The 15,627-nt window shown below is 42.0% G+C and overlaps 1 protein-coding gene across 2 annotated transcripts in view; it reads right to left on the bottom strand.

Moving 5' to 3' along the window:
- Positions 1-255: 255 nt before the first annotated feature.
- The window catches only part of CDK19 (cyclin dependent kinase 19), a 166,106-nt gene continuing 150,734 nt past the window's right edge, over positions 256-15,627 (bottom strand). For both annotated transcript variants that reach the window (XM_040627638.1, XM_040627639.1), the window contains 5 exons: positions 11,285-11,357; positions 10,785-10,882; positions 10,023-10,101; positions 9,054-9,320; positions 256-4,637 (listed from right to left, as the gene is read on the bottom strand). In XM_040627638.1, the coding sequence (XP_040483572.1) occupies positions 4,506-4,637; positions 9,054-9,320; positions 10,023-10,101; positions 10,785-10,882; positions 11,285-11,357 (649 nt within the window). In that variant the 3' untranslated portion in view covers positions 256-4,505. The remainder of the gene's footprint in view (positions 4,638-9,053; positions 9,321-10,022; positions 10,102-10,784; positions 10,883-11,284; positions 11,358-15,627) is intronic.

Genomic DNA, 15,627 nt, shown 5'->3' on the forward strand with positions numbered 1-15,627 from the left:
TTTATAAAAAGGATGTTTCCCCGAGAAATGTTTTAAAAACCGTGATTTTGCTTCTGTGTTATAAGTACGCAGTGTGTCTGTGGTTTTGTGACATCGTAAGCATCCTGAATAAAATAACATATTGCAACTCGCAGGGAGACTTTGCATCTCTGCAGGACAGGTGTCCTCTGAGAAGCTTCTAGGCATGCAGATAAAATTTTGACACTAAAACTTATTAACAGGAGCTTTCCTAGACTTAAAAAATCCACAGAGAAACAAAGTCAATTAAATTTTATTACAACCAAGAATATAAAATAAATGCAATGTAATTTATTTTAGTTTTAACAGTCATTTCAAGAAGGATGGCAGGACAACTCAAAAGCAGGGAAACACTCCGGCTCCAAAGTGGCTGCTCTCCTGCCCCCCACGGAGCACGCCTCGCTGGGGGGCAGCCGGCTCTGAGCACACACTTCGCAGCAGAGTGTGGGAAGCGTACACAGTCATCTCTATAATCATAGAAAGAGGGGTGCGTGCAGAAAATAGCTGAGAGAAGAGACAAAGACAGGTACACTTCACAGATAGGAATTATGGGAATTACAAACTAGGCAGTTTAGAAAGGATATACTACATAACATATATAAAAAGTACTTTAAATTGTTGTTAAAAAGGACATCTTCAGTCCAGATTTTGTGTAATACTTTTAGTGTCTACACAGACAAATCTTTAAAAAAATTAAATAGTATTAATTTACTAAATATTTAGGAGATAACAGTGCATTAAGGATCTTTTTCATATAATACATACGTATCACTCCTTTGCAGTGATCGCGTAGAAGAGTAAGTATGGCCTTAGGTACAGCACATTTTTTTAAAAATCCTAAAACAATGAACTTTGCTTTATGAGATCTGTGACTACTCTTGAAGATGATGGGGGCCTAAACTGCTATGTCTGATATAAAATGTTACTTATACTTGAAATCCTTCGAGCCTCCTTTAGGCTAACTGCTATGTTACTGCCTTTCTCCATTCCCTAGAAAGATATCGCCAGAGAGTTTAGGATTTGCAATTTTCATAGAATTCTTCCTTCATTGTATAGTTTCTGCCACATCATTTTGTTCAAAGCAGAGTAAGCTGCAAATCTCATTGTCCAACGATTTTTCCTTTTCCCTCGAGCAGAGAAAACAGCATCGTTTCAGAGGCATACACCCAGCAGTTGCTTCACCAGGAGTGAGGCAGTGAACACGTAGGTAAACATCGTCCCTTTCCATTCGTCAATGTAAATTAGGTTTATAAGAGCGAAAGAGTAGTGCAGAAGGGCAAAGGTCTAAGTACTGAAGTTTTAAAACCACACAGATATAAAAATATACATGCCCTTGGTTTTCGTATGTTACTGCACGATCTACTTTCATCACAAGGATTGCTTCAGCCTCATAGTAACAGCCCTGCCACCAGGCCACCTTACCCTTGGGCTCAGCTCTCCTGAAACTCTAGAATCCCTTTTCCCAAACACACACCTCACCAGAAAGCTAATTTCGAAAACTGATTTGTAATATGGAGGGCAGAGGAACTTCACTTTTATTCGTTCCTTCCTTTCAAATAACCTCCCTTGGTTTGGGTGTTTTCATGGGCTGAGCCCCCTACCCCTGCATTCTCAGGGAGCAAGACAGTTAATACGTTTTCAGAGAGGAATGAGGTCATTTGGGGACCACAAAGTTAAATTCTAACCTCAAAAAGCTTCACAGATCTCCCTCAATGTCCCACAGTTTAGGGTCCATAAGAATGTTAAAGGCTTTGTTCCCCTTCACGGAGAAAAGGAACTCATGAGCCAAAATTATTTCAAGGGTACTGGGCCCAAATGGGCATCCCCAACTTCGATGCAAGAATGAGAAGAGGGCCGGCCGGTACCAGCACAGTGACCAGAATAACAGGAACATCTGGCTGTATCCTAGAGAACACCCTGGACTAGGAAAAATGGATGAAATCCCCTCACAGTTTCTGTATCAGTTCTGCCAATAAAATTAGCTATCTGCAGGGAAAGCAGGGTAGTTCTGTGATTATGTAAGCACATATCACAAGAATAGTACCTTGAAGCTGCTCAGAGTATTCAGGGGCATGGTGTTTTGGCCTATGCACGTAGGTGGGCTCTCCTCTTATTAAATGTAAGTGCGCCCAAAGGGCAGTGACAGAGCCTCTGTTTTCATTGTAATTTCCCACAACCACTTAAGGAGTGTATTCTGCTTATAAGGGCCACCCAACTGTTGTCGAGAGGCTGCTGTGAACATTTCAAATCTGCATTAATGCCTGTTGTGATATTTAATTGCTGGCTTTCTCTAAGGTCTATAGAAACCTCTCGATAACACACAGAATTCGGAATAATAACTCTATCCAAGTGAGTAGAATTCGGAATAATAACTCTATCCAAGTGAGTCTGGAAGTAAAAAAAAGGACCTTCATACTCTTATAAGCCACTCCTCTCATCCCAGGAGAACTCACTGTCATGGAATGGATCCTAAGCTCCTTACGGACAGGAAGTATGTCTTGCCCTTTGAGTCCTCCAGCCAGCATGGCACTGGGCACATGGTGAGGGTACAGTCAGCATCCGATGACCAATAACTCTGGACAGTGAGGCTTCAGGGCACAGGACAGAACTTTACACAGGTAGCTACGTTATGCAAAGGGCATTCATTTCTCATTTAAAAAAAAAAATGGAAGGGGTGAATTACCATAGAGACGATCAGAAATTCCTTCCAATGGATCATGTCAACTGTTTCATCTTCGATGTTCATGAGTGTCACTATATAGCTTTTATTATTAACAAGCATTATTATGCTGAGATCAGTAAGGTCCTTGCTGGCTACAGTATCACATTAATAGTGCAAAATGTATACTGGCTTCTGTCTAAAATCTTATTTTACTTGTGTATGGACCCAGAGTATCATAACCAGGTAGATAAGTTCACAAAGAATAGTTTTTTAAAAATGCATATAACTTGCATATACAACAATCAGCTATCTCTTCTAGCTCAAGAAAACATTTAAAACAAGGCTGGTGCTGCTAGTAGCATTCAGAAGAACACAAATTTCTTGCCCCTTACATTACAATGGGAGCTCTAAGTCTTTACATTTCCTGTGACTCTGGGGAGGGAGGGGCTCCTTTCCCTGGCTAAGAAAGAACTCAGCCTCTAATTCATAGATCGTGGAAATGCAAATATGCACTTTATCTAGTATAGTCATGTATACTACCTGCCCATAGTTTTTTAGGCACAATTATTAAGTTTTCTCCTAGGGGCAAAGAAAGCATTCAGTGCAATGAAAAGATTCTTGATAGAATTAAGTTTCAGTAACAACAGCAAAATTATGCATACATAATACATACTTGAAACATGAATAAAACCTAAATTTTTAACATGCTTTAAAAATAGTCACTCTATGTCTAATGCAAATATGGAGAACACTGCTCTTTAAAAGCAGATTAATTTGCAAATCAATTTGCAGGCTTCTGTTTGAGTACTCTTGATTATGTAAGAAAGTTACTCAAGCTAACCCCGACGTGAAGAAACCAACGATTCTTTAGAGAAGCCAACTTTATGTACAATACACACTAAAAGCTTTTCCTTCAAAGGTAAGTAACACACCCTTTGATCAGCATTACTCCTTAAAGAAACCCTAATGCAGTTAATACTCTCTTCTGCTTTCTGGTGTGGGGCACCAGAGGGCTGCAGTTCATCAAAGCTCTCGAAACCCTTTTTAAGGTAGACTTAGCCACATGAAGTTTAAATGAGAATTCTTCATTACTGAATACTCTTCGGAACAAGGTGATTCTGGGAACTACGTTCCATGTGAATGATTGATTATACAAAAACTAGCACATACTTCACTTCTTCATAGCACAAAGCATAGTAACTGTAAAGATCTAGGCTGTTTTTGGTTGTAGGTTCCCTCTGTCCCACCATTTGTCTTCTTTTAGACCTTCCCTGAAACTAGATAAATAAAAACGTAATAGTAAAGTACTTTGGGACAGTAACAGTTTCTGTTTAAGACTTCCATGAGCAAAACAGTCATATTCTGTGAAAACAACGTAGTGCTTTAAAAGGTGCATTTTTACCTGTGTTGCTAGATCAGTTCGTGAAGTATAAAACTATACACCACTGGAGTCCTGTTTCTAAAACATTAAAATCCTATTAAAAGAGCTTCGAAAAGATAAATCATAGTGATTGCTACAGCATGAGAAAGGTGCACCAGGAAATCCTTCCAAAAAATGCTGAAGGTTACAGAAGTGAAGTGCTGGGGTAGCTCAGACGCCCGATCAAAGTCACAATGGAACACATGCAGGGAAAGGGTGTGGGGGGACTTCACAAAAATCTTCTTTACGTCAATAAAGAAGAGGCATCAGTCAGTCCTGCAAAATGCTCAGGATGGAGTCTTCCTCCTAAGTGGATGAGTTTTAAATGGCATCATCGTTTGCATTTTTTGGTTCTTTTCAATGCGGACATCATATTGCTGGAGTCTGTGCTCTGGGCCGCGGCGGTCAGTAGCGGTGGCCCTGGTGAGACGGGTGGTACTGTGCGCTCTGCTGGGACGAGGACGAGTAGCCGAGTGTGCTCTGGGACTGAGAGGATCCCTGAACGCTGCTTTGGTAATTCAGGCGAGAACTGGAGTGCTGGGGGAAGGAAAGGGAAAAAGGGAATCACTGGGGGAGGCAGAGAATGGCTCCGGGTTCAGATCCACGGCAGCTGACAGCTGACGTAAGCTTATTAACACATTTTGCACATCTGAAACCATGGCCTGCCACCACTGTGACAACATGTTGTGGCAGGCATGAAGTTTGGGTGGATTTCTGTGGGGCATAAGCTGCGGTGGCAAAGAAAGGCAGAGGGGAAATGTAGGCTGACCCCCTGCTCTTGATACTAACTCTGCTGAGTTGTTCTTTGTGTAACTGAGATGTGCAGAAAGAATGATCAATTTGGCACACTGAATTCATGGTATTCTTAAATGGATACGGATGTGCTGTTAATTTCCTCATTATAAATAACAAAGCGATGATTAAGAAGTCATTTTTAGAGAAGAGAATTTTCAGAGGTAGAGGTTGGAGTGGCATCAGCAGCACCACCGATAAGACAAAGCAAGGCATGCTAGGCAGGACTGGCAGCAGTAAGTGCGTCGTATAAACCACAGGTAACATTTAGAATGAAAAAGAATGTTCATACATGAAAATGCCCTCAAGAGAAAGCAGAGACAAATGTATTTCAATTCAATGTTTTTTTTATTAACTGAAATGAAACATTCATCTTTATGGCACCAAGGGCAAATACGGAAAATATGTTTAAAAAATCATCCATAGAATAAGAACACGGTGCCTAGTTAGAGATAAGCATAGCCGGAACCAGTGTCTTTTGCTAAGCTCGGAAGGCTCGTTTTTCCTGTGAGCGAAGTGGGAAAGATCTTCCTAATAAAACCATTACTCGGAGTAAAAAATGTAAATGACTTTGAGGTACTGGGTGTTTAAGGAAGGACAAATCAGCAGGGTCCCCCACTCAGTGTGCAAAGGCTGCCAAACCGAACTTGCAACATCTGGTCTAAGACAGCAGGGCCATAAGACAGTCTTCGTGAAAAACAGCTCTGCTTAGCTCCTTCCCCATTACAGAACTCCGGCTCGCTGCAGAGATCAAGATGGAGTCACTCGTGTCAAGCAGGGGCCTGTGTCAAGCCATGACATGGCAGTGAAGGGGACTGCAGCTACCAGATATCGCCGAGACCAGCACCAGCTGATGACACCTCAGAGCTCATAATCAGCAAAAGCAGAGGAGGTCGGCAGGGGCCCAAGACTGATGAAATCCCTTTAAAAAGGGAGAATTTTTACAGCAAACTGTCCCACTCCTCAGACACTGACCCGTCTATGTCCGACCACTTCAAAATGGCACCTGCAGCCAAAGGCTCTGCCCGATTGATCTCTGAACAGAACCGAGATCTTCCACTGCCTGAACATCAGAAGCACTAAGTGCTGAGAGCTGACCTGGACCGGACCGAGACCTTGTCTCAATGTGCGCCCAGACTGATTTCTCGTTTGGTTCGGTAACTTCCTGCCCCCTATGCGACCTCCTTTGTTGTGTGACTTATCTTGTGTTCTGCTCTGTGTGCCATGTACGGAGCCAAGTTAATCATGCAGCGAAGTCACTGAGGAATCCTCAGTGGAATCCTGCGCCTGCTTTATAATGATGTTAATCTTGCTTTATGACTGAATAAAGCTGACATTGTGGAAAGACGCAACTTGTGTTTGCACCTTCATAGCGTGCTCATGACACTAGATGTGTCAGTGTAAGAATCCTTTCAGGCTTCCAAATTCACACGTTTTATTTTTAGGTTTATTATGAAAAACACGTTCTTTCCACTCATAAGCCCTACAATTGTTAGGCTGGCTATGATTACTTTACTTTACCAGATTAGATTCAGCACGAAAGTTCCCCCATAAGAGACAAAGAACAAACATGTTGAAATGTGAGTCACAGGTAGGTGCAATGGGGTTCTCCCACCTCCATGTCATACTGATCTCTCCAACGAAGCAGCTGCAATACCGACCCATTCCACAGATACGCTATTTTTAAGTAGATAGCATAGTATAGGACAAAGAAAAGCATTTTGAAGAATTCTTGGGTTTGAAAGGAATACAGTAGGGAAGTAATCTGTCCATAACGGACTATACTCAGGTTAATATAATACGATCAGAGACACAAAGATGAAGCAGTATATAATAAAGGTTTGGTGCTCACATAATAGGAATAAACTACTGTTGGGAGGGGGGAACGGAATTTACAATAAAATTCAAATATGTTCATGACTATTACCCAAATTGCATGCTGTTTTTAGTAGGTCAAAATGAAGCCTTGATTAGCTTCATTGTGTTTAGAGAACAAAGCCACAGGCTCCAAACGGTGTCACTTAGGCCAAGTCACCAAACCAGAGCTTAATACCTGATCTAATTGCAGTTTCAACTTTCCCCAGAAATGTAGTTGACCAGGTCAGTCAGGAAAGTTTCTGATGGGTGCCAAAAAGTCTGCCACCTGGGCCCTCTCCGTTCCCCCAAAGGAAGATGAGGTAATTTACACAAGACCCCTGCTCTTTCCCCCTAAGGGAAAGTGACCCAGCCTGGAACAATCTTTGCTTCTCTTTTAAAAACCTGCCATTTTGCACAACTCCTGGGAGCTCCCCTCTACTTGCTAGATGGGCTGCTGCCCAAGTCACAGATCATTTAATAAAGCCAATTCGATCTTCAAATGGACTCTGTGGAATTTTGTTTTTTAGCCAGTGGAACCAATGGAAGTTCTACTGTGTACTCCTCTTTGCAGGGCCTCTCTTCCAAGAGAAGTTTCCAGAGAAGAGGCTGTGTGAAAACACATTTGTCTGCAGATATATTCAAAACGTAAAGCCAGTTGAGGCAGCTATTTGTTATGTCTTTCTCGTTAATGTTTCTCTTGATTCCCGTTCCTTATCAGTGAGTTTATGGCTCCCTTGCCTGTGGTTTTTGTTTTCTATTATCTCCATCCTCTTGCTCCTCTTCCACCAGCACCCTGAGGTTCTACATTTTTTTTTTTTAAGTTTTACGGGTTTGTTTTTGTTTTTCCCTTTCTTAGATCTTAGCTGGGTACTTTCCTTGAAAATGAGAGGGAAGAAAGAAGAAAGAGAGGGAGGGAGAGAGGGAGGGAGGGAGGGAGGGAGGAAGGAAGGAAGGAAGGAAGGAAGGAAGGAGATGAGGGTTTTGTGGAGTTTGTTTTTTTGCAGTATTCCCTATGGTTTTCACAGGTATTTTAACCTCTCTCTCTCTCCCCAAATACTAATAATCCTGAGACTTTTTTCCCTTTAATTTCCCAAATTACTAGTACAATCTGTAGATGCCACTTTTAGACAACAAACTTGAGCAATGAAACTTGATCAAGGCAAAAGGGCCCACAGCGACCCCCTGGCTGAACACAGACGGGCCCCTCAGGTGACCCACCTCAAGATAGCCATTGGCTGTAACTGACCAATGGGCTACTTACAACCAGGTACGGTTAGCATAAAAGGGGAGAATTCCATAGTCATACCTCCTCACCTTCCCGCCTTCACCACAGCCCCCACCCACAGCCTCCTGGCATACAGCCTCTGTCTGCTGTCCTGTCTGCTGTCCTGCCCGTGGCTCCCTTGCCGTGTATTCAGTAAACTTCGGGCTCCTTTGTTATCCTTTCACTGCCTGGCCCACCAGCTGCCACTGGCTTCCACCTATCCTCACCCCACACCTGGGGGCCCCTATCCCACGGAGAGAGACACCACATTTAGCCAGATATCACACAACTGTAGTGGGGTTTTTTTAAGCTTAATAATAAAAAGTATTTTCTAGTCTCAAAAATACTTCTAGTGAGATTCAATGGTGATTTCTGAAAAGTCTCCATCTTAATCCCTTTCTATGTTTACATGGCTACTTACTGATTATTTCCTGTCGGTGACAGCAAATCTTTCTCAACTATGCAGCTTATTTTGGACAAAATAAGCCGCCACTCCTCTCTCTTTCAGTTGCTTATCTAGCTATCTTTTCTGACCCAAAGCTGACAGGCAGCTGGAACGGTAATACGGTAATACGAGAAATTTTCTTTGAGGAGGGAGATGCCTGCCTCCCCTTCCCTCCTCAGGAAGTCAGGAAAAACCAGTCAAGAAATGAAATGTTTTGTAATTACGTGAAATGTGACCAAAATCTTCATTTTTATATAATGACCTAGAAATAGGATTGTAGCGTTTGTACGAACTTTAGAGTTAAGCACTACTTAAGCCTAAAAGGCTCTATTATAAAATTGACTTCCGGGTCGCCTAGGCGGCTCAGGGGGTTGAGCGTCAGCCTTCGGCTCCGCTCATGATTCTGGGGTCCGAGGTCGAGCCCCTCGTGGGGCTCCCTGTTCAGCCGGATGTCTGCTTCTCCCTCGACCCTCCCTGCTGCTCGTGTTCTCGCTTGTGCCCGTTCTCTCTTAAAAAAAAAAAAAAAAGAATCGACTTCCCATTTCATAAAACCTACGGCCGTTAACAAGAACAAAATGCAGGGGCAGGGGAGTACCTGATAATCCGACGGCATAACAGGCCCGCCTGAGTTTGCGCCCGAGGGCCCCAGGCGGGGCTTCTTGTTCGGAGGCACCGGATTGAGGCCCGAGTCCTGACTGTGCTGCAGGCCGGCCCCCGCAGCCCCGGCGCCCGCCCCCGCCCCGCCCGCAGTCCCGTTGGTCTGCGTGCTGTTCTGCGGCGGCGGGGGCGCCTGCGGGGGGGCTGCCGCCTGCTGCGCGGGTGCTGTGGGCTGCTGATGTTGGTTCTGCTGCTGCTGCTGATTCTTGGGAGAAAAAGAACGAGGCAAACTTGGTTTGGCACTAAATTTACAGGACGGTGCTTTCTGTTCTATTCCCTTTTTTCCTTGTAACAGGACATTACTTTGATGACTGGACACGCACACTGACTGCCGGCCGACCAAGCTGGCGAGCGGCGACCTAGGTGGGACGCGGACGTGACTACAGCCGGGGAACGCAGCATCCCCAAAGGTCAGAGTACTGAGTCCTGAACAGGATGCATTCTCTGAGGTTCATTTACGATCGCGCTGTCACCCTCCGCGTCAGTCCCAGACACCGCGCTGAGCGCCCGCGGCACCCCGGAAGTAGTTCTGCAGTCGTGAACCCAGCCTTAACGGTGTCCATCATGAGTTTGGAGAAGCAGAGGGATACGGGGAGGGCCTGATCTACCCAGTTACAGGCAAAGAAGAGAAAGATGCTTTGCCAGCAGCCTGCATAAAGTGATGGTGATGACATCGAACAAACAAAATGCAACAATTAAGAATCAGGGAATAAAATGGGCTCTAAAACAAATCAGAAGTTCATTTATCTGTAAACTTACTACATTTCGAATTGCAAAGTACATCTGCAATCACGTCAATACACACTTAATTAAAGGCAGTTAAATATGGAGGAATCATTCTACTTCCCCCAATTCTCTTTTTGCCTCCCTTACTCTCTGGATGTGAAGTACACGGTGTAGCTTATACCTTGTCACCTTTCTCTTCAGGTTCATCTTCATTAAGGAATTCTCGTTTCGGGTATGGAATCTGGCAGCCAGCAAACACACTACAAAATCATTTAAAAAAAATATACATCATGATCTAAATTCTACAGTATCATTGCCCTTGTTAACTTAAAATTCCACTTTTTTTTCTTAACGTATTTCCCACTCTTCATCTATAGCTAATATTTGCTGGATGCCTCCCAAGACAACTTAACCCAGGCAAGTAAGAAAAGAATTTGTGGTGTGCCTGGGGGCGCAGTCCGTTAAGCATGCAACTCTTCATTTCGGCTCAGGTCAGGATCTCAGGGGTGAGATGGAGCTGCACTGGGCTCCGACCACACCGGGCATGGAGCCTGCTTAAGATTCTCTCTCTCCTTCTGCCCCTCGCCCCCCTCTCTCCCTCTCTAAAAAAAAACAAAAACAAAAAAAGAATTTGTTGTCTAAGTTTTATACTAATTGTATAAACTCATCTGGCTGACTGATCTTAAAGTCCCACCTGTTCTCAGCTTTAGTTTTTTTCTGTAATACTGAATAATGGTCATTCCCAAAATACTCGTTTTCATTTACACCTCTCTATAGTTTTGCCTGTTCCAGAATACAGGCCCTTTCTCTTGAGTACTCCTTCTCCAAGGTAGTATTAATGGAGAACTTCAGTGACACTGCAGTAAAGTGCTTCTCTTACTTTCAGCCACCATCCGACACCCTCAACCCGGAGCAAAGGGCACAGAAAATGCAGGATACATACTCTAATGTTGGCAAGGGGTCCTCCTGAAAATAGGGATCCTGCAGAGCCTGCTCCGAGGTAATTCTCTTGGTTGGATCCATAGTAAGGAGTTTCTGAAGCTAGAGTAACACACAAGAAATTGATAGCACGTGGAAAGATTGCTTATAAATCAATGTTTTGACTTTAGTATAAATGTCTAGCAGGATTCATATCAAATGCCATTTTGTAGAGCTCACCGAGCTATTAGTACACTACACACATTTACGTGAAATTGGCAGAAATCATTAGCATTAAAGCCCTTTAAGAATGTAATTTTTTTTCCTGCTGATAAATCATTGGAAAAAATTAAGTCTAGAAGTGAAAGGTGACACCTCACAAGAAAAATATTTAATTTTGCCTCAGCATCCACCAATTTTTTTTCTTTCCAAAGAGGAGGAATAGCTAGGACAACTCCATGGTGAATGGGATGAGGTGGCCTGTGCCACGGACCTGACGTCCCCGTCCAGAAGAGAGGCACCTACCAAGAGGAACACTTTGCTGTCAGGCTTGACCTTGTGTTTCTCCATGTACTTTATGAGGCTACTGTTGGCGTACCTGCAAGGACACAACAATCACGCATCACTGTGAACACTCACACATTTTTTTTCATAAAATGTTTATTACTGAAGTACAGGTTACACAATTTGTATTTTTTAACAGAAACCTCCCAGACTGGTTTTCCTATAAGGTACATGTTTAGCCCATTGTTTTTTCTGACTAATAAAAGAACACATGACCGAATACTGGCAAATGTGTGAAGAAGTAGGAATTGTTAAACACTGCACGTAAGAGTTTCCATTGTTATAATGGCTTTGGAAAACAATTATACATTAACCATTAGAGTTGAAAATGTAAACAACCTCAAATCTAGCAATTCCTTTCCTAGGTACATACTCTAAGAGATTCCTTTGTGCATGTTTATCACAGGGTACATGAACGAGAATGTTCTTAGCAGCATTTCTGTAGTAGAAAAACTGTAAACAACACAAATCCCTATCAACTAAAGAATGGGTACATTGTTATATATTCACAGAATGGATGGTTACGCAATAGTAAAAATGAATACAGAAGTTGAGTGGGGAATAAAAGCAAATAAAAGCAGACTATAGAATATAATTTCTATAAAGTTCAAAGATATATTAAACTGAAACAATAATCCACTTAGAGATACATACACCTGTAGCAAAACCAGAATAAAAAACGTGGAATGATAAATACAAATTCAGAATAATGTTTACCCATTGAGAGGGACATGAACAGGAAGGCAGTGTACACAGAGCACTTCAGTAATCTTAGTAATGTTCTATTTCTTATGTTGAGGGGTGAGTAGAGGAGTATTCATTATATTATTCTAAAAAGACTACGTATCGTATTTTCATCATATATGTTCTTTCCTATATATGAAATATCTCACATTAAAAAGGTAAAAAAGTAAGATACATACATATATCTTATATATATCATATACATATATATGATATATATATAGTTTATGGTAGAAAATTTAGAGAATACAGAAAAGTGTAGAGAAGAAAACTGAAATCACTCATAGTTAAGTCATTCGATGATTAAAAAACAAAAAAACAAAACACTGTTGATATTTTGCTAATTTTCCTTTGGCATTTTTGCTACATATCTATGTATGATACAAACACAGAGGGGTTTTTGTCTTGTTTTTATAAAATTGGGATCATATACAAATTGTCCTACCTCTTTTCACTTAATAATAATGTTTCATAAACATTTTTCCTTGTCGAACACTACCTACACTATTAATTTGCAGTGGCTGTATATTCCTACTGTTACTGATGTTTGTTTTATTAAGAAATATGGGCCCTTGTAGGTTAATCTGACCCGCATGGTAGGGAGACAATGCTGCACAGCAGGTGAGAATCAGAGACCCCTCCCAGACCCCTTGACTCCCACATTTACCAGCTGTGTGATCCTGGGCAGTTCCTTAGCCCCTGCGAAAGCCTCAAGTTCCTCCTCTGGAAACTGAAGATTATAATCATACTATCTTACAGAGTTGTTGTGAGGACCGTATGAGAAAATGTAGCTAAGGGCTTAGCACCATGCCTGACACATAGTAAGTACTTAGTAAGACACGTGCGGCTGCTCTGATTGCTTCCATAGGATAAATTCTTGGATTTATTAGGTCAAAGCCATTTTTACGTGCTCTAAACCTTGCTACACAAAGCTGGCCCTCAGATCAGCAGCATGGGCCCTGGAGAGCCTGCATTTTTAACAAGGTCTTCCGGTGATTTGTATGTACATTAAAGTTTGAGAAGCATTGTGCCCATTTTGTCATACCCTTGCCAACCCTGGGTATGTTCATTTTTAAAATCTTTGCCATTAATTTAAAATATTCTCGGAGTGCCTGGCTGGCTCAGTCGGTAGAGCGGGTGACTCTTGATCTCAGGTTTGTAAGCTCGACCTCCACCAACGGGTATAGAGATTGCTTAAAAATATAATCTTAAAAAAAATATTTTTAAGTTTTTCCTCCAATACCAGGAACATTTTTTTTTTAAAGATTTTATTTATTTATTTGACAGAGATAGAGAAAGCCAGCGAGAGAGGGAACACAAGCAGGGGGAGTGGGAGAGGAAGAAGCAGGCTCATAGCAGAGGAGCCTGATGTGGGGCTCGATCCCGGAACGCCGGGATCACGCCCTGAGCCGAAGGCAGGCGCTTAACCGCTGTGCCACCCAGGTGCCCAATACCAGGAACATTTTTATTAGCAAGGTAGTCACTAAGTTTGTTAATGGGAAGAAATTTTAAAGTTTATATAGAAATGGGAGTTTGTCTACATATATGTCTTTGGTCATTATATTAAATCAACTGATTTCTTGGGTTAACTCCAGATTCTAAGTTATTTGTTTCTATCGGACCATGCTTATTGGAGCATTCAATTTTAAAGTCAACTTAGAGATAGCCTTTTAATTCCACTTTCACCTTGCCTTCTACTGAGCGAATAAGAGCTGACACTCTGGAAAGATTACAGAAACTTCTATTCACTATCCCTCCCAATTCACTAAAAGAAGGTCAATTCTTTTCATCTGATATAATGAAAGCAAGTTATTTTACTTTTTATGGCATTTCAAATCATGTTTTCTGGAATTTTTAAATTATATTTTACTTTAGTGACTTGTATGTACTCCATTAGATTTAGCTAATTTTTAATACCTTCCTTTTATCTTATGTATCAGTAGCCTGCTTTCACGGGGTAGAACCATTTGCGTAAGACACATGGGCTCTTATTGCTGAGCTTCTTGAACTATTACTTTTCCAACTGAATTTCATTTATCGAACTATTACTTTTCCAACTGAATTTCATTTATCTTTTAAAACTTCTCTCCTTTTATTTCCGGTTACCGTAAACACTATCATTCTATGTGCAAATTTTCCTTTGGTCTTTAAACACTAAGATAAATGTTAAGTGCTTACATTAATTTTCTCCATCTTTGATACTATTAGCGTGTCTTCAATTACTTGTACCACTTTCATTAATACCCATTTGACAAGTAATTAATGTACCGGTACGTACCATGTACCAGGCCCTGGGGATACATACAACGGTGTATAGAGTATTCATAACCCACGCTTCCTAGAGGGAAAGGCAGGTAAGCACTCAAGCGAACTGTAGTGTAAAGTCATCAGTGCTGAGAGAAGCAGCAAGGATGCTGGGGAGTACTGGGGGGGAGTACCTAACTCAGACCCAGAAGGTCAAGGGAGGCCTCTGCAGGCACGTGATGCCTAAGCCAAGACCAAAAGATAAGTAGAAAGGAAAAATAGGAGTTAATCTGAGGAGTTAAAAGGAGTGGGAGGAAAGTACAACCTAGACTGAAGGAACAGGGTGTATAAAAACTCAGAGGTCAAAAAAAGCTCTGGGTTTTTCAGGTTCTTAAAGAAATTCATGATGTCCAGGCTACCGAATACAAAGTGGACAGTGGTTTAGTAGATGAATTTGGTGATGTGGAAGCCGAAGCTCTGTAAGCCATCCCAAAGAATTGAGAGTGGCAGCGAATTAAGAGCAGCGAGGAGACCAACATGATCCAATTTGCTTTTGGCAATGACTGCAGTATAGACAGTGAGTTGGAATAAAGACCGGAGGTAGCAATGCCACTTGGAAGGCCACTGCAGGATCCTAAGTGAGAGACAGTGGCGATCGGGACTGTAATAGTGGCAGAGTAGATGGCGACAAATACAAAGAACTGACTAGACCTACTGTTTGGACCCCGCAAGGTAAAATGGGAGAGAATGGGATAAGAGAAGGATTGGGGATAGCTCAGGTCTTGGGCTTGAACAACTGGGTGAATCATGGAGCCATTTCCTAAGATAGGAAATACAGCGGGAGGACGGTGTGGGAGGATAGATGATGAGTTCAATTTTGGACATGTAACTTGAAGTATTTATGGAACATTCAAGTTGGGATTTCATAAGGCAATTAGACAAGTGGGTCTGAAACTTGGAAAAGAGATCGGACTCGGATGTGTAAACTGGGAGTTATCAGCATAATCAATGGTAAACTATGGCCAATAAAATCAGAGAAACTGCCCAGGGAAAACGTCCAGAGTGAGAAGAGAGCCCAAAACAGAACCTTGAGCAATGAGTGTTATCTTTAGGAGACACATAGAGGAAAAACACCCCACCAGGGACCGTGTACAAAAGGGGCCAAAAATGAAAAGTGTCATTTCCTACTTCTCTTTATCATGTCTGCTTTTGTTCCTACAAGCCATCCTGTCCTGAAATTTTCCTGTTCAGTTGGCCGAAAGAGAACCTGTTTTGCCTTTTCCTCCAGGCGTGCACATTTATAACAATCTCCTCTC

This window comes from Ursus maritimus, unplaced genomic scaffold, assembly GCF_017311325.1.
Source record: "Ursus maritimus isolate PB19 unplaced genomic scaffold, ASM1731132v1 scaffold_13, whole genome shotgun sequence".
NCBI lineage: Eukaryota > Metazoa > Chordata > Mammalia > Carnivora > Ursidae > Ursus > Ursus maritimus.